Source organism: Symphodus melops, assembly GCF_947650265.1.
Source record: "Symphodus melops genome assembly, chromosome: 17".
Taxonomy (NCBI): domain Eukaryota; kingdom Metazoa; phylum Chordata; class Actinopteri; order Labriformes; family Labridae; genus Symphodus; species Symphodus melops.
This window is the reverse complement of record NC_136707.1, coordinates 3,924,268-3,950,129: the sequence shown is the minus strand read 5'-3', so window position 1 is coordinate 3,950,129 and position 25,862 is coordinate 3,924,268. Positions and strand designations below refer to the sequence as shown.

Below are 25,862 nucleotides of genomic sequence, written 5' to 3'. Positions count from 1 at the left end.
TGAAAAAAAGAAATGCACAAACATTACTTGTGTACACTTGCATCGATGAATGAGTATTTGTTTTACTGAAGTTATTTAGTTTGGTTTTAGTGTTTGTCATTAATACAAGAATACAAAATGAATGAATAGGGGCATAGAGGAAAGCTGCAAATATAAACCACTGCAAAAAAAGTTGATACACAAAAGTAATACGGTACACATACAAAATCAATCAAGCATAATAATGAAACTTTTTTTTTGCTCATAGGCAACTTGGGAGTACAGTTTCCAGTATTTGGCACAGGTGTCTCCTGATTTACACACCTGGTCTGAGAGGGAAGTGATGTAGCCACCCAATGTTTCCTAATGGATAGAGGTATAATTGCATCCTCTCTCTCTCTCTCACACACACACACACACACACACACACACACACACACACACAGTGAGCACTGTGTGCAAGACTTCGTGTTTGCATTTAAACCGTTTTTTCATGATATAAACCTAGATTACTTTACACCTCCATCACATCTTTGTATTGATACAGCCAATTAGCTTTTGGCTAGCATAGAACAGCTCCATACAACAGCAACTGGCTCTGTTCATTGCTAATAGCTTAGCATGTCCACCAGGCAGTAAGCTGACTTATTACTATGATGTTTTAATATCAGTGAAAATACTGAAACTTGAGTTTGGTTTGTTGGCACTTTTGTAAATAGCAGTTTGGACGAGCATGAAGACTGTAGAAAATGGGGTGAAAGCTAGCTGTGTTTGAAGCTAGCTGTGTTTGAAGCTAGCAGAACTGTAAATTGGTGATGTGCATTTGTAGTGTAAGTAGTGTAATATAGGAAACTTTAGTGGATTTTGAGGGCAGGTTGTGTGACTTTGAAAAGAGCAGAACAGAAGTTGTTTCCCTTTTTCCACTCTTTGTTCTAATTAAATTTAACTTGTAAGTTACATGAAGTTTAAACTGTTTTCAATCAGCGGCTACACATTTTTTTTTTATCTTTTACACTCACTTGTTCACATTTTTACTAAGGATATGTTGACCTATAATAGCAGGAACACGTTAACCTTTGCTCTGGTCTCTTTAAACTGCGTAAAGATTTAACGATGAACCAGTAAGAATGCAACTAGAGCAGCTAAATTTAGTCTGTTCTGATCTGTTCTAAACCCACTTAAATGTGTCAGATGACTCAGCATGTCAGCACAATGCCTTCATCAGAATGCTAAATATCCTTTAACAAGCAAATGTCAGCGTTGAAAAATGCAATTGTGTTTCAGCAAAAGTGTTTTAGCCAGACTGCAATGTCTGGACAAATAGACATAGACTGTCCTAAATAATGCATTAAAAATGTTGATGATTACTCGAGAGTCATGAAATGCGAGTCAGAAAGGTAAATGGATGCTAGCAAGATTGTATTGAAAAAAATCTGACAGTTATACGAAATGATAAGATAATAGCCATGTTAATGCCCACAAATCAATATTTTAACAATCGTCTTGTTAACTGATGGCAGCAGTGGCCAGCTAGAGTGATGTACATTAAGTTTCCCTTCACCTTTAACCTTTAGAACCTTCAGCCAATCAGGGTTAAATATGCAGCCAGAGTAGGCAATGCTAACTCATATTTAAGAGAGCTACTCTGAGTTAGCTGTGCACCTGCTTAAGTAGAGATCAAATGCACTGACTCAGGTCTGCTGCTGACTCCATGTTATGAAAATAAAACTCAGCACAGCAGGAACTTGGCTGTTTCCTGCTGAGTGTTTTATCAGGTTTATCCAGTTTGAATTGAAATATGTGGCTTTGCATGGCTGAACCCTGGGGGGGGGGGGGGGGGGGGGGGGGGGGGCTCTCACGCTCAGACACTCTTTATGACACCATTCGCGTCTACCTTGTTCAAGCACACATTTTATAGACGCCACTCATTCCACCAGGGACCACTGCTGCCGCTGATTTATATTTCCATAAAGCAGTATGATATAATGGGTTTATGGCACAGCTTGCTTCAGGATAGACTGGGAAAAAGACCCTCTGTAGACACTGTCAGGGTTGATATGTGGGGCAAGTCCAAGAAAATGGATAGTTTAATATTTGTTAACCATTTCAAAGTGAGGCTTTACAGATTGAGAGATGCACTTAGGCGCTGTGTTATTTTAATCAGAGAACCAAAAGATATGTTACTTTCCCGATATGTCTATCACATTGAATTTAGGGTCACGCCCTTTGTTTGGTCCAGAATGCGTTCTCACCTTCTCAGACTGAACTCTTGGAAACTGACCAAGACCCCCATTTTTTTAAAGTGGGACCACAGTTTGGTTCTTTGGTTTGCACCAGAGTTCGTTTGAGCTTTCATGCCACCCCAAACCAAACAAACCGTCAGACAATCATTTGCTTCAAATCAACCAAACGGCTCAGGTGTGAGTGCACCTTTAAACTTGGGCTGCATTCACACCTACTCTGTAGACATCCAAATGAATAACAGCAGTAGCTCAGTCTGTAAAGGAACCTGAGTTGGGTGCAAGTCCCGGTGCGGACTAAAAATACAAAAAAAAAAAAAATTGTTCTGGTGGCTGGAGAGGGGATCTTACACGATGTGCCCTTGTGCAAGGCACTGAACCCCAAACTGCTCTGGTGTGCTCCCTGCTTAGCAGTGTGTTGCAGCACCACTTCACTAAGTCCTGTCCACAGGTCCTTTGTGCATGTGTGTGTGTGTGTGATTCGAGTAATAATCCCTGAGGGAAATTTGGGTTCATAAAGTGTTTCAAAATAAAATAACACAGAGTCCACCAACTGCATGTCAACATCCTGTTGGTGTAATGAAACTAAATGTTTGTAAATGTGTGTGAAATACATCACAGTGACATTTAAGAGGGTAAGAGACAGAAAACAGAAGTTGCCTCACATAACATGCTATATGACAAGCGCACAACCGCTGAGCGACTTATTAACAAGGTGTGTGCATGCAGACATGTATGAGGGGGAGTGTGTCTGATTGTCAAGGGAGAAGTATCCCCCTTTGCATTTCAAGATGATGGAGGAGATGATTGAGCGAAAAAAAAAAGAAGAAAAGATTGAAGCAGACTCCTGACAGGGTGTGGTCGCGAAAAGACTGAGGGAGATAAAGAAGAAGAAGAGGAGGAAGGGATGGGGAGGGGAGGGAGATAAATAGAGACAGAGGGCGAGAGAGAGAGAGAGAGAGAGAAGGAGATGGCGTGACACAGTGATGTATAGGTGGAGAGAGAGAGTGGACACCACGCAAGAATTCAGGAAAAAGTGTTGAAAAATGACGAGGACAAGAAAAGCATGAAAGAGTTGAGGAGTGGTAGCGTGAGAAGGAATGAGGTGTAGAAAAGGGGGGGGGAGGAGGTGGTGGGGGGGAGGAGTAAATGAGGGAGGGAGAAGAGAGAGAGAGAAGGGGGGGTAAAGGATGAGCTCATTGCAGTCTCTGGGATGATGACACGAGGAGGAGGGGAGGGAGGGGAGGGATGTAGGAGGGGAGGGGTCCGCGGTGAATCGATAGCCAGCGTCTGACACACACACACACACACACACACACACACACACAAGCACACACACACATGCGGCTTCAGCCTGCTGAACCAGCGTCTGACGGTCAGTGTTAGCTTTTAGCATCTTCTGCTGACAGTTAGCATTTTGGCTTCTTTGTGGAAATAGAAGAAGAAAAGAGGCTGTTAACAGTGTCTGCTGCTGCTTCCTCACCCTCCCTCCCTCCCTCCCTCCCTCCCTGTCTTCCTCCTCTCTCTCTCTCTCTCTGTTTCTCACTCACACATCCCCATCACACCCACACCTACACTAAAGGATACCCTCCCTATTTTTCTCTCTTACGCCACCACGTTTTTTTCCTCTTCCCCTTCAACCCCAGAAACTACATTTTGAAATCCTTTTTTTGAAAGGAGGACACGCTTGTCTGAGTCTCCCTTTCTATTTCTAATCCAAGACTTTTTTTTGTGTGGATTTTTTCCGGCTCTGTTACTTTGTTGCTACCTGTGGAGGTCTTCCCCCACCCCCCCCCCCCACACACCCACACCCGGTTCTCTGGTTCTTCTCCTGCCAGCCGTCGCACTGAGCGCAGCCCCGCAGAGAGGCACCATGCTGGGATTGGACGTGTGTGAGTTCGGGGGTCAGGTGCTGGAGCTGCTGTGGCTTACTATGTGCTACAGAGGTGAGGGGGTGTTCATGGACGTGTGTGTGTGTGTGTGTGTGTGTGTGTGTGTGTGTTGTAAATGCTCCTGTGATTTATATTAACTTCACAGATCCAATTCATAATATCCTGTAGCATGATTGTGGTTTAAAAACACTCATATTCTGACATCACATCATCTGTGTGTTTGTGCTCAGATCTGTGATTGTGTGTGTGCGCGTGCAGTATGTCTCTATCCTGGCGGGTGTGGACATTTTAATGTCCAACATGGGGCGCTGCCAAGACAAGCTGAAGGTAGCAGATCAATAGCTATTGATCACACACACCCCGTGTGCATGTTTTGTGTGTTTGCTGTGTATGCCAGCTTTTGTGAGGATGTTTCTGCTCATATATGCAAAGAGTTGTGTGTCCATGGGAAATGTCAGCAGAGAAGGGAGTAGGTGAGTGTGTGTGTGTGTGTGTGTGTGTGTGTGTGTGTGAGATATGACACAGCGTATGCCAAATGGCTTGAGATGATGTTACTATTGTCTGCTCTTAGTTACTTTTTTTTTCATTTTTTTGTTTGCAGCAGTCTGTAATTTATCTCTTTGTGTGATTGCGTGTGTACGTGTGTGTGTGTGTGTGTGTGTGTGTGTGTGTGTGTGTGTGTGTGTGTGTGTGTGTGTGTGTGTGTGTGTGTGTGCACATGTTAACTTAGCATACTGCAGCATTGCTTAGCAGTCACAGATGGTGGAAGAGACCTGGGGTTTCCCCTCATACAGGTGTGTGTTTAAAAAGGTGTGTTTGTAAGATAATGAGATTAGCCAAAGATAGAGAGACAGAAAACCAAGAAAGGAGAAGTGTGTGAAGTTTTTTCTCAGAGAAGGACAAAAAAAACAGAAGAGAAGAAAAAAAAAGGAAGTAATGGAAACGAAATTGATTTATGATTTCAGGCAGTTATGAATAAACCATCCCAGGTACTTTTTAAATTTCTAATAGTTTTGTGAATGGATCACTGAAAGCCACAACTTTCCATTTTGGCTGCTGAATAATGAATGTCTTTTTCAGCACCGCCTCCCATCAGGGTCATCACCAATTTAGAATTACAAACAGAATATCAGGTCATTTCTGGGAATAATGACAATTACCTGAAAGTTGTAGATCCACTGCAGAGAGAAGGTGAAAGTGTTTTGCTGTTTTCTCTGTTCTCAGCTGAGGTGAAAGTAAACTGTTACTCTCCTTTGAAATAAATGCTAAATATCAATAAATACAGAAGAGGACACTTCAGATGCAGTGTTACCAAAAGAAAAAGACTCTATTTGATGTTCAGATGAAGAAAGGCAACCGTCAGTGAATGTCCTAAACCACTCCTGCCGCAGCTGCTTTTGTCGTTCTTTGGTAAAGTCATACCAAGGAAGAAAGAAATCTTTAACGTTTCCAAGAAACACCACACAAGCATTTAATCATTCATGAGCTGTATGAATGTAATAACAAGAAAAGCTGTCTTTGCTTTTCATGTGTTTTTTAATGCCAGTAAAGAAACCACAACAACAACAAAAATCCATAAGTTGTATTTCCTCTGTTTTCCGGTGATAACGAGTTATCCTCGAGATCTAGACTTATTTATTGCATATATCTAGACCTGCGAAGTAGAAAAGAAATATTCTAACTAATCTGCGTAACTTTCCTCAAAAGTGTGGCACGTCGCCTGGTCTATCGCCGCGACCAGCCTGTTGTGTTTTGTTAGATCACCAGATGATTAATACTTGAATACAAGAATTCACCCTAAGACATTTTCACACTGCTTTTTGTAATAGGACCACAACTCAACGTAACGTCATGACGTCTGTGAGCATCCAGCTGCGTAACATTGGTGTCCCAGTCGGTGAATTGGCGTTGTGTTTCGGCATAGAGAGAGCACAGCACAGCGTGGGCTCCACATAAAGTCTGCTTTCCACATAAACACACAGGCAGACAGACACGCACGTGCTGGCTCCGCTGATACCGGTTCCTCTGTAACGCCTCAGTTACTACCCTCGAAGACGCTACAGAGGGGGGTCAAAACATCAAGGGGGCGAAATATCACTGCTTGAAATATCAGTCTGGATAGAGCTACTACTAATACAGGGTATACCTGGTTATTAACCCAAGATGAGGGGATAAATAAATTGAGATCCTGGGAAAAAAACGAAAACAGGAAATATAATGCAGGGATGTTTTTGCTGTATCTGTATAGGTATTTATGGAAATGACACATGGAGTCTTGTCAAAAACACTTGGCTGAGATTGAATTTTGAAAAATGAGGAGGACGAGATTTTGAAAGGAACGTGGGAGGAGACGGAGTGGAAGATAAATGGCAGTAAGTGAACAGCGAAATGATGAAGCGAGAGGGGGGGGGGGGGGCTGACTAACCCAGAAGAAAAGAAGACTGTCAGGGGCAAAAGAAAGTGAAAAGAAGAGGAGGACAAGTGGTAAAAGGAGGATGAGTAGGTGGCTGTGGATAGTGGAGAAGGAAAGGGAGAAGAAGAAGGGTTAACATGAAAGAACACAAAAGGCAATATTAGCCGATGAGATCAACGTCTTGTGTCAGCAGCTGTTTCCAGGAAAGAAGGGAGTGTGTGTGTAGTTCTGTGTGTGTGTGTGTGTGTGTGTGTGTGCTGTGGCATAGACAGAGAGTGGGTGAGGCCCTTGTGGCAACCCTCTTCATCAGCTGTCAACCAACAACACGAGCATGATCCTGTGGCGTTCAAACAGGCTCATTGAATTCATTTTCTCCTTTTTTTTCTCTTTCTTCATTTTTCTAACTCACACATTGTTCCTTCCCTTTTCCTCTCTGTTTTTTTAATTTTTATTCTTTATTCTTACCTCCATCTTTTCCCCACAAGGTCTCTCCTTTTGTCTCCGGTATCTCCCTTCTTATTTCCCTCTCCCACTGTCAGATTAAATAACACAGCCTCCATCCTTTAGTCTCAAATGCTTTCCTTCCTCCTCCATCCTCTCTACCTGCTCACTCTCACTGCTCGTGTACACACAGGCACATTACTTTACTGTACCTGACTTCATCCCTCCTCCTTTTCTCTTCTGTGCTCGCCGTGATAAATGAGATTGTCTGGGTGAGCAGACACATACGAGACCAATCAAATCAGTCAATTAGACAAGCAGCTGTCTGAACCAGGCTGAAGGGGGCCGCTGTGGACGTATTACTGCGTGTGTGTAAGAATCATTACATGGGAGGAGGTTAATTATAGGGGTTGATGTATATTCACATTGCTTCGTTTCCATCAAGGGATAAACATGTCACTCGCTTCACTTTTATTCCACTCTCGTCTTTCTAGAAAAGCAAAGCGAGTTGACTTTATGTGTTTTAAAAAAAAAACAGCACCGACCTTGGTTAGGGTAATGGAAACTTACTGGAAATACAGCGTTAAATATCTGCTAGCTTGTGAGCAAAGAAAAATCCAAAAGTTCCATGTTAATCGAGCAGCAGCCGCCAGAGTGTGAGTGCAGTTCCTCCAGTGTCCACTGGAGGCTGGCTGCAAAAGCCGAGGAATCCTGATGGGGGTCCTATAATAAATGCACATTTTCACATCAGAAATATACATGTTTACTGTCTGTTTTAAATATGTTTTTGCTCTCTGTTGTTCACTCTTTATTGGATAAAAACTGTACAGGGTTGAGCAATGCAAATGTTTTTATTGACTGAGGTGAAGAGTTATTTACATAATTTGGGGCGTTGCTGAGTTGACTGATTTGTGCGCGTCACTAAAGGCTCACCTCAGACCCATCTTCTTGGCTTGTTTCTAGACAAGGAGGGTTTGAGTCAGCACTTCTGATATGGCTACCTTCATTGTGAGGCTTAGTGACACCTCTTCAGAAACCAATAGGTGAGATATGTTCACCTTTTGTACAGGCTATGATTGATCTCATGTCCAGCAGCGTATGTTCTTAAATCACCTTCTTCTATTTTTTTTTTTTCGTATTTGAAGGAAACACAGAAGCTTTACCCTTGAGACTCGAAGTAAAAGACCTTACTCACTGCTGTGTTACAAAGACCCAACAAAATCCATCATGAGCACATTCCTCAGCTTTTGTTGTGGTTTGTGATTTATTTTCATTCGATGTTTCTTCTAAAGAGGATATCTCATTTGAACGCACATACCGTACATTCAAGGTTGAACCTCTGCGTAACACAGCAACACTTTAAACGACTGCAACAATACAAGTTAAAGATACATTGCCAGTAATACAGTCCACAGAATCAGCAGCATCTGAGACATGAGACACAGCTGGCTCTTATTTGTCATCTCAGCATGTCGTCAGAAAGATATAGGGTTGTATCGTTTTGCTGGTTTGATAAAGTTTTATGAGCGCCTCCTGTGTTGATGGTTTGTCAGCAGCCTTACACGGATGTCTTCAGGTGACAGATCGATTCTCAGTGTTACGGTGGAAAAGGCCCCACACTGACAGCAGCCTGGAGACTGAAGCAAACCCTGCTGCTGTAATGCTGTTATGCTGATTATTCTTCCTTTACTGCCTTTTTTCTGCAATGTAAAAGCTTTTATTGGTTTTGCAGAACCCTGGAAGATTCATTTTATCCTCCCTCAGTGTGTGTGTGTGTGTGTGTGTGTGTGTGTGTGTGTGTGTGTGTGTGTGTGTGTGTCTTTTTGGATACGTGTGTGTCACAGCGTCCCAGAGGTCTAGTTATAGTATTAGATCAGAGCGGTGACAGCAGGCCTCACAGGACGATAAAAAACAGCAAATCAACGCTCACACACACACACACGCTCACACACACACACACACTCACTCACACACACACACACACACACACACACACGATTGTGTAGTGAGAAAGAAGTGTTTTCCTGACACAGTGAACAGCTATCTGGGTTAAGAGAAGACAAGGCAGACAGAAAGCAATTATGAAAATAGAGGAAGGTTGCTTAAGCTGAAGGAAAGCTGTTCAGAATTAATTTCTTAAAGTGCAGATAAAGTTAAACATATCCTTTTCTTTATGATAATATATATAAAGGTTATATTCTCAATAAATGGCTAAACAATCAAATGCCCTTCTAATTGAAGCCATATTCTACAAATGTCTATTTGCTTTTGGGTCGAAAGTATGAGAAGATTATTAATACTCTAATATCAGTCAGCAGCTTGTAGCTTAGCGTTGCGCTTTAGCTTTAGCATGAAGGGAACAGGACTTTCCCACTTTGAACAACTTTCATCATAACCAATTATAGTGGTGTAATAAAGAGATAGCTGGCCTCAAGTGAGGGTCAGCAACAAAATCAGCTTGATTCAATTGCTTCCTATTTGAGTGTCCAAACAGAGTGTGAGCAGCACAGTGTGAAGTGAAGCTTTTGTACTGAGCCCAGCTAGCTGTTGCATGTCGGTCTTTGTGCTAAGCTAAGCTAACTAGCGCTCATAAGCATCAGACAGCCATGGGAGTTATATCAGTCTTCTCATCCTCAGGCTTTCCTCCCCCAGATTGGAAATGTATGTTGTTATTCTAAGCTTACTCAGCACAGGTTTTTAAATCATTTTCACTCCAAATACAAATTAATCTCTGTTTTTATCGCAGCCTTCAGTAGACCATTCTTAATGATTCAAAGAATAATGTGGTTTGAATTTAATTATCTTTTATCTAAACTTGTAGCAGTAAAGCATTGCTGCCAAGTTTCCAAAAGAGCTTGAAATAAGATTTTTTTTGGAAAGGACCGTCGATCACTGGTGAAAGCTGTTTGAAGCCAGATTAAAGTATCTGAAGTTACCACTAGCAGTAGACTATTGTAGTGTCATTATTTGGTCTTTACCATCAATATTTTCTAATGATCTCACTTGCCTCCATGCCAGCCAATCTGGTTAGATTTAGACGTGAGGACTGATGATTGGTTGGGGTTAATCGTGGTAAGCCAATCAGAGGCAGAATAGCACCTCAAGTAGGGCAAGCAGCAAATTAGGAAGTATGTTGGAGGGACTAGTCCAGTTGCCTTTGGTTAAGGCTTTGAATTTACCAGGACCTGGATGATTAAGAAGCTACCCAGATAAAAAGTGGATATTTATGATTCTCACACTATGAAAAAGGAGAAGCATTGGCTTGTGACCGTGTGAAGAGACAAAATGATGTAAACTTTATTGTCCACTTGGTGGATTGACTCTCAGGGCCAATGTGTGAGACTTGGCAGCTCTAAAGCTTGGACTTTGTAAAAGAGTGGAGTAAAAAAAAAGAAAAGCACGTTTGTTGAAGTCTCATGGCATCAGGCAGTCAGCAGAAGAACAAATATTTGGTGTGTGTTTTTGAGGTCCCATGTCAGCAGTGCTCTTCCAGTACTTTTTACCCTGAAGCCATGTTTCCCCCTGCCAAACAGATTGCATTGTTGATTTTCCCCAAAGATGTTAGTTTAGCTGTTATGTAGATGAACACCGTGGTGGATTATTGTGGTCGTTTCACTTGCTCAAGTTATTTATTTATTTTTTGTTGCAAATTTGATTTGGCAACAGTTTTCTACTTTTTACTCAGACATAAGAAGAAATGATGTTGCGTTCACTAGACAACAGGTCCTTGTATCTAAACAGCCTAAACAGTGACTTAAGAAACAAAGGTGAGTCCATTTCAGGATACAAGAGTTGCATTTCAGTTCTAGTTTTGTTAAATAATGAACACAAACCCAGTATTCATTTATTTTCAAAGGTAACAAGTGGCTTAGGTCTTTTTTACTCTCTCACTTCTTTTGTGTATAAAAAAGTCACAATGGTCATTATTCCCTTTAATATGCCTTTTTCAGGCTTTTCTGCAGCATCACTTACATACATTTGTAGCACATATTTTACAGAAGGCACATGTGTAATGACGCAGAAGATTATTCCAGAAGTATCTGGGGTAATGAGGCAGTTTGATGGGCATCAAAGAAAATCCACTAGTTAATGTCACATCACAGATGGGGGCTGAAACAGTTGAAGGGACCACAAACACACATGCACACACAAACACACATGCTTACACATGCACACACACGCTGCTGGATAACTACGAACAGTGTTAGTAGATTTTTTTTACACCAGATTCACACAATATGGAAGGTTTTATCCCTGCATGTTCAGATTTAATTAAGCTGCTGTCTCATGTTTTGGCAAGCACTGAAATACACCGAAAATCTTCCACAGTTTATCATCCAAATGTAACATTTTTATCTCCTTTTATTCGGCCCTACAAAAACACATTTTATTTACACAATGTGTGTGAAATACGCTTCTGGGAAACGTTGTCAACATCTGGTTCATTTTTGATGACAGCCGCTTAGCCTTACGTGACTTCCAGCCAAGCCCTGTTTTTATCAACCTGCAGCGCTTACAGTCCAATTAATAACATCAGAAGAAACCATGTGTCATAATCATTAGCAAAATGAAAATTTCCCCTTCAGATATGTGTAAAAAAAGTGCTGTTATGTCTTGATTGAATGAAACGTCTGATCACGTGTGTCTGTCGAGTCTCAGTGTTGCACAGATGCTTTGCTCTTTGCTCAAGTTAAAATCCTTGAGATTCATAAATTGTTTTCAGACTCGCTCCCTTCCCTGGTTTTGCTCTCTTTGCAGACTTCCGACACCAAAGTCTTGAAACAAAAACAAAAAAACATACAACAATCGTGAACCCGAACACCACACAAAGCAAAGTCTGGAACCTGTGTAGAAATGTAACATTTAACATTAATACAAATCTGCAAATAGAGATCACAATGCAACTGATGTTCAAACGCAGGACACATTTTTCTTCCCTGTTTCATTTCCTACTTCAACACGCTACAGCTTTAAGAGAAACACATTCAAGCATTATAGTTCCAATCCCTGCAGAGCAAACCCTGAAGATAAATGTTAAGTGATAGAGTTTGAGTAACAGGTCAGCAGTCAGGAGGTCAAAGAGGAAATGTATTAAGCGTGCAGTGTGAGCTGTGTGGCATCTCTAACCTGCTCACCTGCTTGCTGAAGTAAACAGCGAGGAGTTGTGTGATTGACGCTGACGAAGAAAAAGCCCTCTCATCTGGGAATAATTCATTTTTTTGTCTCAGCGTGGTGAGTTACAAACTGCTTCTTTATACATATGATAGTCAACAGTAAGAATACACAGATCAGCTAATAAGCAGCTTCGAAACCAAGTTACTTCTTTGTGGTGTTTGATGTCAGGAGGCTTAGATAGCAAATCCTTTAATGCATGTTGTACGATTTGACACTATACAAATAAAGATGGATAATTGCAGCTCAGAAACACATTAACCATTCAGAGTGTGCATGAGTTTGATACGTAATTACAGCAGAGTAAATCATTTATGAAGACATATAACATCCATAACATATAGATCCAGATGTGTGTGTGTGTGTGTGTGTGGAGATTTTTTTTTTTTCCTCCAGCAAACCTGAACAGGAGCAGCCAGAAAATAGACAACATTGGTCATTACCCTAACCTCTGCAGTCGTCGATGAATCAATCACAGACTACATAAAGGCTGTGTGTTATTCCTGACTATGATTGTTGCCCAACATTAAAGTTAATGTATGTATCCTTCTTATATAACATTTCATCCCAATATGACATAGATTTAATGAAACTTAAATGTAAATATAGTAAATCGAATACAGGAATGTCAAGACGTAAACTGTGATCCTTTCAAACTGGATCAAAATATTTGTTGGTTGAAAGCAAAAGACTTTTGGAAAAATATGATGAGGATCATAAAACTGTCAACCCAAAGAATGAAAGTTCTTTATGTAAAACACAACTGTGTGTTGATGCACTTCAGTAATGTTTTGAATCACCAAAAAATGCCCGTCAATTAAAAGTTGTTCTCAAGACTCGGCCAGAATCTGACATCAGGTTCTGCTGACGTATTTGAGCAAAGCATGAAGCTTTTTCAAGCACACGCCCACCCGTCACATTTCCATGTGGCTGCAAAATGTTCCATGTTTTTCCATTTTCACTTATTTAATTTCAGATTATGAATCCACAAGGCCCGTGCCATAATCTTCTGTAAGCCCACTTGTGAAAACCATCATCTTAAAGGCTGCAAGCTATATCAATTTACAATACATCAAGAGGTCATAGACTACCATACATGAAAAATGAGAAAACTTGACTGTAGCAAACACAATCTATCTAGGGAGGCATTTTAGCTTAATATTGGTTATAAAGAAAACTAGCACCAGAGGGTTTAAACCCTTAGAGAAAACCTTCCTGTTTGATTTATGTGTCTTTGTGTGCTGTTGTGTATGTGTGTAAGTGCAGTGTGCATTCATGGATCTCTCTTGTGGCAGGTGAAAGTGAATGCTTTACTGCGTATTTTTCTGTCACATAAAATAGATTTGCAGCAAAAGTGATGTCACCGCACAGAGAGTTGAAAGAGTTGCCATGGTGACTGACAAACTCGGTCGTGTTTGGCCCTGATTGGGTGATGTTGCTCCTTCAAACACAGGAGAGTGTGAGAGAAACCAGATAACTGTGTGTGTTTGTTGGGCACCTTTGCTCGGGCACGGTGTCCCCGTTTAACACCTTTGATTTCCCCTCATATGCACTTGTGTGTACCGTCTTTCTCATCCAATTATCTTCCAGCAGAGCTCCGAGCTGATGTACACTGAGCCGTCTCATTATGAACAGTTAAAACAGAACCAGAGGCCATTACAGGAAGCTATTACAGCACAGTAAATAGACGTCCAGCGTTGTTTGTGTCTGCGGGTTCTCTTCTCCAGATAATTGCATTCTAGAGGTATGCAACGTGAATCCTTGTCGGCAGCCATGTCACATTTATTGTACAAAATGATCTCTGCTCTGCATGTGTGGGTGCTGTCCTTGTAAGTTGTTACCAGAAAACCGTGGACTTTGCTTTCCTTAGCCTTGATGTGGTTCAAATATGCTGCTTGTAAGTTTTTTTTTCATGACCGCAGATTTGAGTGTAAAAAAGGACTATTATCAGCACCTTTTATCCAATCAAATGCACTTCATTTATATAGCACTATTAAAACATTTTCTAAAGTGCTGCACAGAGAACTGGAAGCAGAAATAGAAACTATAAAATACATCAAAACATATAGAAGCCATTAAAACACATACCAAATGCTGAAACTAAGAAAGTGTGTGCTGAAGCAAAAACACAAAGTCTCAGAACAAAACAAGTAGGAATCTTGAGACTGAAACATGCTGAATGTTTGACCGTGTACATAACCTGAAGTTATTGGTTGTTCACTCTCTTTTGACCTGTCAGACTAGTCCAGTTATTCTAGATATTTCAGTCTGCTAATATCCACTCTGATGGGGTGGAGAGGCCGTAATGAAATTTGATATTGAATCAAAATCCCAGATGAAATCAAACCCCGGATGGCTGGAGCTGCTCTGTATAGAGTCATATTCAGAGTCAACGCTATCTTGCCTCTGTTGGTTGAGTTTTGGGAGCACTGAAACATTACTAAAATATTTACTGTAGATCAGCTATCTGCTTTTATCTGACTTTTTTGATACAGCGTTGTAGGTAATGAGTTTTTTTAAAACAGTTTTACTTAAATTGATAAAGTCAATCATGTTTGGGTTTTTTTTATTGCCAGTAAGAAGTTCATTTCTTTCCTGTTCCTGTTTTCTTCACTGGGTCAGGTTCTAATATCAGATATCATGTGTGGAAAGATTAACACTTAAAAAAAAAAGGTTTGACCGGCTAAAACTGCTGCTAGCATTTAATAAACTGTGTGGCTATAACACCAACCCTTCTAAAAGATTAAAATGGTCAGTTTTGTTGGCACATTTTTAATCTCTGATAATGCTGAATGTTGATGCTTAGTAACGGTTTTCAAAAAGTGATGGATACATTTTGAAAGGGAGCTAAATTTATGTTCGACCTTCAAACAGGTAGTAAAGAGTTAATGCAAAATGTGCTGTGTGTTTGGTATGTGGGTATGTCACACATACTGTAACACTTTTATTATCTTTCAATGTTTCTTTCTGGAAGGTGTGATGGCTAACAAGAAGGATTTACCGATTGAGGATGAAGAGGACGAGAGAAATTTGAACTACAATCCCCCTGCCCAGAAGTCTTTGGAGGAGATCCAGGGACTGGACAAAGAAGACCAGAGTCTGGTCAAGTACAAGCAGACCCTGCTGGGGAAGTTACCTATTCCGACAGGTGGGTTTGTTTATTGTTCTGGACAGCTACCTTCAACCACAAATATCTAAGCTAACTACTTAGCTAAATCTGATATCAGTACATAAAACAGCAAATAAGGAATATTTCCAACAAGTGATATATCTGCATGAGTGAATATTGAAATCAAGAATTCTGGTACACTAACTATTAAACTGTCTTTTATCTCCAGACCTCTCTGTACCTAATGTCCAGGTGACCAGACTTTCCCTGCTGTGTGACACGGCCCCTGGACCAATCACCATGGACCTGACAGGTACACAACCTGCGTGTTCATTTGAACACCTAAACATTATGGATCTGACTTCAAATCTCAGGTTTCCCCCAGAGCAAGGCGTCCGTCCACATTGTGCTGCATTTTATGTGCAGAGAGACTGCAGTGGGTGTGTCCATGCTGGAGAGGAGAGACGGCTAAATGTTTGCTTAGTGGGCAGTATCGACATTTCCCCCCTGGGAAGGCGACATGCAGGGGAGAGAGGCTGCTTTGAGTCCTTTTTAAGCCTGTGTATGTACTGTAATGTGCATGATAATCAGATGGCTGCAAAGTCATGATGTGTGTGTGTTAGTTTGTGCGTGCGTGTTTGCAAGAAGTCTGTGGTGTGTGGATGCAGTTTCACCTACCATAGACGAGTGTGTGTCAGCGTGGTTTGATAAATAGGTTAAACAGTTTGTGTTAGTGGGTTTTTCATGGGGTTGATCAGTGTATGTTATTAGTTTTTGATGGGGTCAAAGAAGGGGTACAGTAAAGACCCATTGCCTTTGGACCCCTCATGGGCAGGTCAACATAAATACAGTAGATGCAAGTCAAAACAAAATGTCAATATGCACACATTTCTCTCTGGAATTATTTTTTTCAAGTTGACAAGAAACAGGTTGTCCATACTTGGTGTGTAGAGCTGTCAATGTTATGGGAGTGTGTGTATGTTTGTGTTAAGGAGGGACTTTTCTTTGTCTGCGGATTCCCCTGCACGCACAATAAAACACACACACACATTCAGAAAACACAGGACCAAATCATACACTCCTAAAATCAAAGGTCATGTGGTTGCTAGGAGATACTGACTTTCACTCTGATTCAAACACGCAGAGATAGAAAGTATGCGTGTAAGGGATGCTGTGCTGAATTGCATAAAAAGGTAAGAGCCTGCTGTTCTTTCACTCCAGATAGATCTAAGGCCTTCAGATCTGCTCTCAATCACAGATGAGGGAGAAGGAGAGAGGCGGATGGAAGATCAATTGAATAATCTCTACTTGGATGTTCGCGCTACAAATGTCTGGCAGGAAAACCATTACAAAATGAAGAATGGAGTAAAGTAACATTTCATCTTTCATAAGCATGAATGGTTTACGCACCATCGCAGGGAATCGTTGTTTCCAGTTGCCACAGAGGAGTTTAGTCAAGTCTGAATAAATGACATTGGCTGCTTCAAATTAGAAAAATGTGTGAGGAAAATAAATAAAGAGCTCTATTTCTTATTACTTCTACAGCATCACTGCAATGAGAGGTAGCAACAAAACAACTGTTTTGGGACTTTTGCTATTCTTCAAGTTTGAAATGACAGCAGAGGCCATAAAGCTCAAATATGACCTCATACCCAAGCAGCAAACCAAGAAAACATTTCCTGTTGTGTGTCAGCTTGAGAATAGCTGCAAAAGATAAGGAATCCCTATTTAGATATCATGTTAGATAACCGTTCTTAGAACAGAAATATGTTCATTTATTGTTAAAAACTGGGGGAGGTGACTTTTTATGCTTCATCTGTTGTATACATAAATGTTTAAAATTAGGGATGTGGCTGAGTTGACTGGCAGATATGTATAGTGTAACTGTTTCCTCAGTCTGTGTCACTAGACTGATTGAAAGCTGAGATAGCATTTCCATAATTGTCACCACTATCGTTGAAATGCCTCAGAAAGCAATGGGTGTCAAACATTCAAACATTGAGCTTTTTTCTGAGAACTCATTTCACCCCTGTCGAGTTGATCACATACTGCCGGATGTGCAATATCAAGCAAGCCTATGCAATAAAATGGGGCGGTTGTAAGGTTGAGTTGGTTGTCTCTCAACAGGAAGCTCGGGGTTTCGATCCCCAGCTCCCGCGGTCACATCTCCGATGTGTCCATGAGCAAGAAGCTTAACCCCAAATTAAACACGACTCATTCTCCTTAAAATTTTGCAGAAATGTTCAAGCTGAAGACAAAATTTGGTTTTCTTTTAATTGTGCTGATTCTGCAGTATTGTAATGCGATAAATCACTGAATCTAGATCACTGCATAGGCTGTCTAGTTTAGCAACGCTGATCAAACAGAAAAAAGGAGAAAAAAAAACAGGCTTCCTTAAATTTCCCTGTCAAGCTGTAAAAATGTATTTTTTGATCCATGCTGATGTGTTTGTGCATTTGTGCTGCGGTGCTAAAGAGGAAAAGAGAAATTGCTTAATGTTGTGTGAGAGAAAGTCGTGTTTAATCATTCATCTGTTGAGTAGTATTGAGTAGCAGTGTGATAATCCATCATGCTGGTGTATCGTGTTGCAGTGGGATAGCCGAGCCGGCACCAGGCTGGACGTGAAATGGACTTTCCATCCAAGGCTGAATGCATTAGAGAGCTCATTATACACTGTAGGCTGTTACCATTGCAGTAGGAGCTCTCGCTGCTAATGGGCATTTACTGCTCTGCATGTGGGTGTGTGTACGATAGAGACGGAGAAGAAAGGGTGGCAAAACACCAGGTCAGATAAGCTGTACTGTACAAGAGCTAATTGTGTACATTTTATCCAAAGGCTTTTTCTCAGAGCTCATCACCTTGTTTGAGTTTGTTTGTTTTGGTGGATGTCTCAATCTTAGCTTCTCACCTTTTAACCGCTCCCTCGTGCCTTCAGGAGGTGTGAACCGTCTTTAGGGCATCCCACCTCAGATTATCTGCCAAGACAGACAGCAACAGGGCAGGTGGAGCAAAGAACGTTTGCTTTTCCAGTGAAACATTTACAGACATATCATGCATACAATAAGTACATCACTGGGACATGATTTTAGGTTCATGAAACATCCAGTTCCTTGAGTCTGAACCAAACAGGATCCATTATTTATCTTATTCTTTAGCCATATGGTGTTTCTTTTCGATTGAATGTCGGTAAAAATGCTGAATAAGCATTCTTTGTAAAGCCCCCCTCTGCTCTATGATATACTGTAGTTTTTTGTTTTTTTTCACTCTGTGGCGTGCTGCCAAATGGCTCTGCACAAAGACATATCCTTGAGTCTGACGTTTCAGCGCTCTGGTGCCCTAAATGTAAGCACAGGGTTTGTTAAACTTTCATGTTTCCAGTGTTCAGGGTTACTACCGCTGAACACGCATGCTGCCACAGTCCCACCCACTCTTACTGTATAAGCCACCAAGCTTTACGCCGACATTTCTATTTCACAGTGTTGTTATGTCATCAATACTGTTTGTGGTTATTTTAAGAGTTTTATTGGGAGTGAAAACGATAGGAGAGAAATCTTTAAGTAACTGCATACTGAACCTTTGTTGAAATCCCTGCTGTGAAAGCATAATATATTAAATATCCCCCTGAAGAAAAAGAAGTAGAGGAAGAAGAGGATCATCTCCTCTACCGAAAAATAATAACCTTTGTCTCCCAAAAATACATCATGCTATTTTCAATCCAACATTATTATGTCTTTGATTAATAGTTGTGATGTTGTTTGTTGGAGGCAGATCAGACCTTCTTTATGACCTCAGCCCTGGCGTTACAGAGACTTTGACTTGATGTGATCATACAATCAGCCCCTGAAAAGGAAAGATCACAATCACGTGTCATGTTGAAATCTTTTCAGGTTGAGTTCCTCCTTCCTACCCGCAGATTGATTTATATTCGACACAGTTCCCATCAGGTTGACTCGAACAAATGTTGATATCAAGAATTAACATTTTTGCTACGGAGAATTGAGTTGTAGATATCGTCAATTAGAATTGCGACATGTTAGAATGTCATTACGGATATGTCGACTTTGAATTACAACATGTGAAAATTGAATAACAGATTTCTGTAATTCAATTTGAATAGTCAATAGCACAAGCTGACTAGTTATAATTAAGTTGCAGATATCTACAATGACCATTTCCATGAGTGAACATTTAATTGTAGATATCTTTAACCAGAATCTTTACTAGTTGAAATTACATTGTGGATATGTCGGCTTCTAACATGTCAAAAAGTAAGGACTGATGTCTACATTTATTCCCACTAAAATGTTAAAAGGGCTTGCCGTGGTGTGTTTGTGTGTTAGAGTGTTAGAGTGTTAGAGGATCAGGTAGACAGCACTCCACACTGACCTATTTTCCAAGTCAGACGCTCCCAGGGGAGGCCAGCATCTCTCCTTTTTTCTCTTTCCTCTTCGTCCCCTGAGACGAGAGACGGGCGAGGAGAAGAATCCAAAGGAGAGGAGAGCTTTATGCAACAGTTCTTCGAGAGACACAGACTAAATGAAACGAGACTTCACAAAGAGACAAAGCAGTGAAAAATGTTCAGCCTCGAGGAGTGGTTTTATTAGCTAAATGACTTCCACTTTGATTTTATGTAATGGGACGTTTAAAGTGTTTCATGTTGTGGTGAATTACTCCCACACCTCTGACAGTCATCAAACGCAGAAATGTTTCTCAGCAAGTGGAAGATGCAGTTTCCTGGAGGCTGCCTATGCATGCACGCATATATTTTTACCACATATGACACCCGTGGGAATCAAATCTGTAATGTTTCTCTGCCGCCTTTTTAGGGAGAAATGCACTTGAGTTTATGCGCTGTTGAACTTCTCTTTTCGACTATCTTCTTTCTCTCTCCTGCAACACATCCCTGCTGTCCGTTTGTATTCACCCTGCTCCTCTATTTCTCCTTCATCTCCTCTCTTCCTTCCTCCTTTCCGTCTATTAAGAAGCACTCAGGACTGATGGTCCGGTTTAAATTGAGATATAAGCTGATTAGGCAGTGGATACTTTTCTGATTGTGATGGGCTTTTACAATGGCTTTGGATGCCTCCCTCCCCTTCCAGCATGAACTCAATCAACTCCACTGCATGACAAAGACAATTTTATTTGACACATAAGATTTGTTTGTTTTTTATTTATACAGAATCTACGGTGAATGCAGAAGTAATCGCACCTGTAAGCACGATGTTGAACATGATGTATGTGTTTTAAAAAAAAACAACAGCAGTGTGATCACACAGTGAGTCATTTTGTAGCAGGTGATGTCATGTTGACCATGAGTGATGTTTATTGTTGTTGTTTGTGCAGGAGACCTGAACGCACTGAAGGAGAAGACCTTTATCTTAAAGGAAGGAGTGACATACAGACTAAAGATAGACTTCAAGGTAAGATGGATGGACCCAGTGGACTGTTAGTCATGGAGAGATTTACTGAACATTGCAACAAGAATGGATAGCTGTTAATGTGCATACATCAAACCAGATAATCAGGTATTCACATTAAATATTAAAGAGATAGAGAAGGAGAGGCTGTACTTTCAAACAAGACCATTATATATCATTTGATACGTCTTTTCGGTGCTGTTCTGTTTATAGTGCCGGGAAATATTAAAGCTGGACCCTGTCAACACGCCCATGTGGGTCAGATATGGCTGGTGAATGGGCCCCATCTGGGCAGCCCAGTTTGGTCCCGGTTCATTTTGTACGGGGGTTCCATGGTGGCCCCATGTGGGCTTATTATGGGTCCCTGATGGTACCCCAGCAAACACGTACAGTTGGGATCCATATGGGCCTCACTTGGGCTGGTTGGGCTTTGGGTGGGCATGGGCTTAGGGTGGGCTTTGTTGTTGGGCCCCACATGGGCAGTAGGTGGGCAGTATACCCTGTCAACACACCCATGCGGGGGCCCATGTGGGTCAGATAAGGCCTGGTGAATGGGCCCTATCTGAGCAGCCCAGCTGGGCCCAATGTGGGCTTATTATGGGTCCCTGATGGTACCCCAGCAAACACGTTCAAATACATTCAGTGAGGACCGCTTCAGAATGTGCAGCATTCGATTCGAAAACATTGTATAAAATATTGTATATTGTGTCCTTGTTTCATATCGACGTATCGTTATTCAGGGCAGCAGTTGCTCAGTCTGTAGGGTCTTAGGTTGGGAACGGAGGGTTGCTGGTTCTTGGCCCGCACCAAGTCCGGAAATTGGTCTGGTAGCTGGAGATGTGCCAGTCCACATCCTAAGTGGACATGAGAGGATGTTTATTAAACAATGAGGACAAGTGCACAAAGCAAAAAAAACCACCCATGGATGCAAACTATGCAGTTTTTGAATTTAGATTAAGTTTCCTTTTGTTATTATTATAAATGAGTCACCAGTTCAGTAGTAGTTCTGATGTGGTTCTGATTTCTTATGTTCTTATTTCGTAGATAAAGTGAAAGTGCTTCAAAACACTCAGGAACTGTCTGAAAACTAGATCAACCATTTCATCTAATAAAATATATCCAAGATCTTTATATGTGTTTATAAACATAAAATAAAGGGGTATAAAGAGGGTATGTTTTGGCATTATTAATACTGCAGATATACTGTAAGGGAGATGTGCTCAGAGTGATTAAACAGACAGTGTGGTACGAGGACACCTTCAGGGCAAACCGCTTCACTGCAAGTTTAAGTATATAAACTCAAAGTAACCATCCTATTCATCGCAGCTCTATAGAATATTTTATATTTTCATTCATTTGTTAAACCTTTATTTATACTCCAGGCTCCAGTCTTATTTACAATGACATCGAGTCATTACAGAATCAATTAAATGCGGAAAAAGATGTATTAAAAGAAAGCAATGCTTTAATAAAAACGTTCTCCCCAGCCCTCTTCCTACAAAACATGAGGAAAATAATTTAGTTTTTTTTTTTTTTCCGCAGCCTTCCTTTAAGATGATTAATACAACAGCTGGTTGTCAGTTTTTCATCGATCCACATGGTCAGATATTTATATTCTGAGACTCTCTCAGTCATGAGCTCACTATCTTGATATCATTTCGGTAGCTCTGGAGAATAGAATCAATGTGGTTATGTTTGCATTTATCACTAGTCTCAGGTCATTTAGTATACTTTTCAAAATACAAAGGACCGCTGCAAATTCTTCTACGAGATGCTACAAAACGTACAGAATCAGCTTCACAATGTAGAGCTGCTATGTCAGCATATAGATGATAATGAGAGTTTGATAAAGATGAGACAATAAATAAATAACCCTTTGTTATTGTTAAAAAAAATAGAATTAGATTGGGAGTGTAGTTGAATCGATTGTTGTCTCTGACATGCACTGTTACTGTGTGTGTCTGCAGGTGAACAGAGAGATCGTTTCTGGCTTGAAGTACCATCATGTTACCAGCAGAAAAGGAATTACCGGTAAGGTCATTTGCCAAACGTCTTATTGAGCAAAACACTGGTAATGGTGCTGATCATAAAGTGACCTTAGCTTCACGCAACCATTGGAGTCAGTGAAAATTGTGGTTTTCTGCTCAAGTGATGTTGCCTTAAATCACATCACATAAGTTTTCACACTATACAGCTTTCTTCTCCAGAACTGCCAAAGATTTTTAAAAAGTCAAAAAAAAAAAAATCAGCTTTGTTTTTGAACTTGTATCTTCCTGCAGTGGAAAAGGTGTCGCACATGGTGGGAAGCTACGGCCCTAAGGAGAAGGAGCATGAGTTTGTGGGCTCGCTTGACGAAGCCCCCACAGGCTTGATGTCCCGAGGTCACTATCAGGTCAAGTCCCGCTTCATCGATGACGACAAGATTGTCTACTTGGCATGGGATTGGAACTTAGACATCAAGAAGGACTGGGATCAATGAAGGCAGAGAAATTGAGAGTGATGATGCCATCTTTCCCTTTCGTTCTCCCTTCTCCTCCTTCTCCTTCTCCTTCTCCTTCTCCTTCTCCTTCTCCTTCTCCTTCTCCTTCTCCTTCTCCTTCCCCAGTTCCCCAACTCCACCCTTAGAGCCTAAAGCTCTACCTCTCTCTCTGCTCATCTCTCTCCTCATTCTTCTCTACTCGCTCTTCTCTCCCTTGTCTTGTTTAGTACATGTCTTCTGAAAGCCATTAGATGACTTCAGAGAAAACAGCCCTTGTCTCTCTGCCTTCTGTTTTTTTTTTCTTCATTTGTATAACACACAATGAGGCTTTTGGAATCGTAAGATCCCCTTTATAACGTTCATTTTCTCCCATCTTTTTTATGTATCCAGTCGTCATGAAGCTGTGACGCGTCGAGAGAAACAGTTGATGAAAGGAATCCAGTTTAAACACATAGGAAGTTCATTCGTTATTTAGACAAGGTTTGAACTCACATAACTGACTTTTCCAAAGAGAAGAGACGAAGAATGTTAAAACAGAGTTCAATTTGATGCTCAGATTTTGTTTTATGATTTCAAAAAGAAATGCAACTCCAAAAAGCTGCCATTTAAGTGGAAAACCTGTAAGAGAAACTTCCCGTTTTAAAATTTTCTACACTATGAACATAAACCTGAATAAACAAGAAAACTGCTCATCGTTAATTCGACTAATTATTCAAGGAGCCAATTTGCCTAAATTAACACAAAAGCTGAGCTCATATTGCAGCCCATCAATAAACTCTCCAAATCAACTACAATGTTAGTTATCCTGGTTTCACCTTCAAATGCATTGTGGGAAATTTAGTTCTTAAATGTAATAAATTATATTAGAATAATGACAGACTTTAAAAACTCCCGGTTTAGAAAATGAAGAAGAGAGAAGCACACACGTTTAGGGTTAGATCGATTTGATTTCTTCTTTTATTCACCTGTTACGAATATTTCCCAATTTTCTGGAGTCAGAAATGAAACGTGCGAGTCATATTAAGAGCCAAAGTTTGGGCCTTAGTATTCTTTTTTTTATCCATCCTCCCTTATGACTGAACTTGTGACTGATCGAGGACAAGGGTTCAATAATGTTCGTTTAAAAAAAGTCATTTTTTTCTTTGATATTTTATACTTTGATATTTTTTTACTTTTTTAAATGGCTTTTTTCTGAGTTTTTTTTTTTCCTTCGACAAATCACAATTTGTTTTTGCAGAAAAAAATGCATCATCAACTGCAGCAAGAAAAAAATGTTTTTAATTAAATTACCCAAAATGTTCTCTTTTTGAACCGTAAATAAAATGATATAGTACCAATAAAAACAATTATCTTTAAATTCTGATTCATCCAGGTTTTAATGTTTAAGTTTTCTCAAGTCTTTGTGAGGCTTCTTTTTCTGAAAAGGCAGACCGATGAAAGACTGTAACTGAACTGTGCATATTGTAGAAAGAGATGCATGTATGTCCTTTAGGATTTGATACTCAGTAAACATTTACAAAGTAAGCCCTTTCTAAACCTCTCTCGTATATCAAAGACACAAAATGTGAATACAATTCTGCTTTGAACATTATCGAAACATAACGATAGTAGCTAAAAACATGGAGTACTGTCTTAGAAGTATAACGGGGTTCAACTAAATACCCTTTAAAAAATAAGAAAAAATCATTACAGTGTTAAGTCTTTGGATATGATATTGTTATTGTTGCTGAGCATACTGAACAGTGAAAAACATTTGAAATCGTTGTGATCTAAGAGTAACTGTAAATGTAGGCTTGTTGGGTGTTGCATGGTTAAGCAAGATTCTTTCTTCATTTTTTATGACTTTATTGTAAAATTCTATGTGATTTAAAAAAATAAAATAAAAAAAGCAGAAGATACTAACGCAATATCCAGATGTCAATTGTTGCCATATACTTAAGATACAGAGATTACAGGGATGTTTTTAAAGGACCAGAGTCCTGGGAATATTTGTCTGTATCTTAAAACCCCGGCCTGTAACAATCTTCAAATATTTGTGTCCAATCTAATATCCTGTATCTTTTAATAAAGGCAATTCAAACTATCAGTGAAATAGTATGATTGCAATATATCGCCTGCACTGACAAGAAACTGTTGTTCCACATTTGGTCAAATGTTCTTATTCCTTGTGTTGCTTTAGCAAGATGGCAGGGTTGTTATCACTCAGTTTGTTTCTACAGCCAGACGACATTTATCTTATATTACTGCTTTGTGTCCAAATTACTTGTGGAGCAGCATTACCAGTTCTAAGTCTACATGAAAAAATGGGATTTATGTGTGGCTGTTCTGCACTGCTGGTGAGTAAAAATAATTTCTTGCAGAAGAATTTCTCAGGAGGCAAAAATCGTTGTAAAAATAAGGTGGTGAATTTATTGACCAAAAATGCACAAAAGAGCCAAAAACAACAGTCCTGGGTAGCCGAAGAACAAAATTGAACAGCAAAAATGATTATGTGGGAATCTGTCGCAGAATATCAACTAACAACAGTTAACAGGAAAGTTGTTTTATTTAACCTTTTAGGTAGAAACAAGAAACACAACACAAACTGAAGGCTCCACTCTGGAAGAACCTTTTCACACCAGTTTTTAATCTCAGCCTAACCTAGTGACTGATGCTAGCCCATTAGCCTCATGTCCTTCGTACAATCACCGCGCTCGCTCTTGGCTAGAAAGCAAATGAAA

General features: G+C 40.3%; 1 protein-coding gene across 2 annotated transcripts; it reads left to right on the top strand.

The window, feature by feature from the left end:
* Positions 1-255: 255 nt before the first annotated feature.
* On the top strand, positions 256-25,228 carry arhgdig (Rho GDP dissociation inhibitor (GDI) gamma). Of its 2 annotated transcripts, none has more exons than XM_079366120.1 (6): positions 256-355; positions 15,112-15,285; positions 15,476-15,559; positions 20,590-20,666; positions 22,631-22,694; positions 22,943-25,228. In XM_079366120.1, exons 1-6 carry the CDS (start codon positions 346-348, stop codon positions 23,140-23,142), a joined length of 609 nt encoding a protein of 202 aa, XP_079222246.1. In that variant the 5' UTR covers positions 256-345; the 3' UTR covers positions 23,143-25,228. The 2 variants fall into 2 exon arrangements, with proteins under 2 accessions (XP_079222246.1, XP_079222245.1); XM_079366119.1 differs by lacking the exon at positions 256-355 and adding an exon at positions 3,433-4,165.
* Positions 25,229-25,862: the final 634 nt, after the last annotated feature.